The sequence below is a fragment of the Fukomys damarensis genome, unplaced genomic scaffold, assembly GCF_012274545.1.
Source record: "Fukomys damarensis isolate Sample0158 unplaced genomic scaffold, DMR_v1.0_HiC HiC_scaffold_944, whole genome shotgun sequence".
NCBI lineage: Eukaryota > Metazoa > Chordata > Mammalia > Rodentia > Bathyergidae > Fukomys > Fukomys damarensis.
In genome coordinates this window covers 5,165-6,076 of record NW_022901856.1, presented here as the reverse complement: position 1 = coordinate 6,076, position 912 = coordinate 5,165, and the positions used below count along the sequence as shown (strand labels likewise).

Below are 912 nucleotides of genomic sequence, written 5' to 3'. Positions count from 1 at the left end.
AAGGTAAAAGTTGAAAGCAGCTAGCGCAAGGATCTCAGGGACCCCGGGACAGAGAGAAAGGAGTTCTTTAACTCTTCATCAGGAAGTTAAAACATAATGCTAGGAAAGTAACAGATTCATTTATTCATCACCTATTGCGTTCAATTGTAAGTCTTTTTAACTTTTTTTTAATCTTTGATGAATGGAATGTTTAGTGTATTGACTGCTTATACTCACAAGGAGCCCATGGAGTTGGTTTTTGGCTTTGATTTTGGAGCTGCTTTAATAATCTCCATGTCTCACAGAAAGAAATTAAAGCTCACAGAGGCTAAATCCGTAACTTGCCTAAGGCCACACTGCTGAGGAAGGCTGGTAAGTCCCAGGATTTGATCTGGGTTCTGTTCTTAAAGCGTGATCTCTTATCCATCAAGCTGTCCACAACAGATTAAAAGGCTTTTGGAGCCAAAGAAAAGAGACGGTTTGTGTTTAACTGAGTCTGGTGAAATTCAAGGTAAAAAATGACTAAAACAAGGAAGGGGACAAAAATTTCTAAGGCCAGTGACAAGAAGCTGCATTCGATGAACTCAGGACACAAGGAGAAGGAATAAAATGAGGCTGAACAGAGGGGCCTCACCTGGCTGTGGGACCGGCTGATGTCCAGTCCTGAGACGCCATGAAACACATAAACGGCGCCCCGGTCCTCCTCCTCTCCAGGAGCCCCGATGGCCACGTCTGTCAGCTTGTCCCCATTCACGTCCCCCAGCACTGTCAGGGCTGCCCCAAAGCGGCCCCAGGGATGGCCCTGCTCCCCACGGAGAAGAGCCTCACACTGCCACCTGCTCCGCTGCGGAGGAACACAGTGCCACGCCCAGGGAGGCGCCTCCTCCCCTCAGCAGACCCCACCCAGCCCGATCCCATCAGCCACTCACCCCC

At 49.1% G+C, this 912-nt stretch overlaps 1 protein-coding gene across 1 annotated transcript in view; it reads right to left on the bottom strand.

The window, feature by feature from the left end:
* Nucleotides 1-613: 613 nt before the first annotated feature.
* The window catches only part of LOC104858550 (integrin alpha-D-like), a gene marked incomplete at both ends in the record, with an annotated part of 4,523 nt that continues 4,224 nt past the window's right edge, over nucleotides 614-912 (bottom strand). Inside the window, one exon of the mRNA XM_010618809.1 lies at nucleotides 614-823. Coding sequence (XP_010617111.1) covers nucleotides 614-823 — 210 coding nt within the window. The remainder of the gene's footprint in view (nucleotides 824-912) is intronic.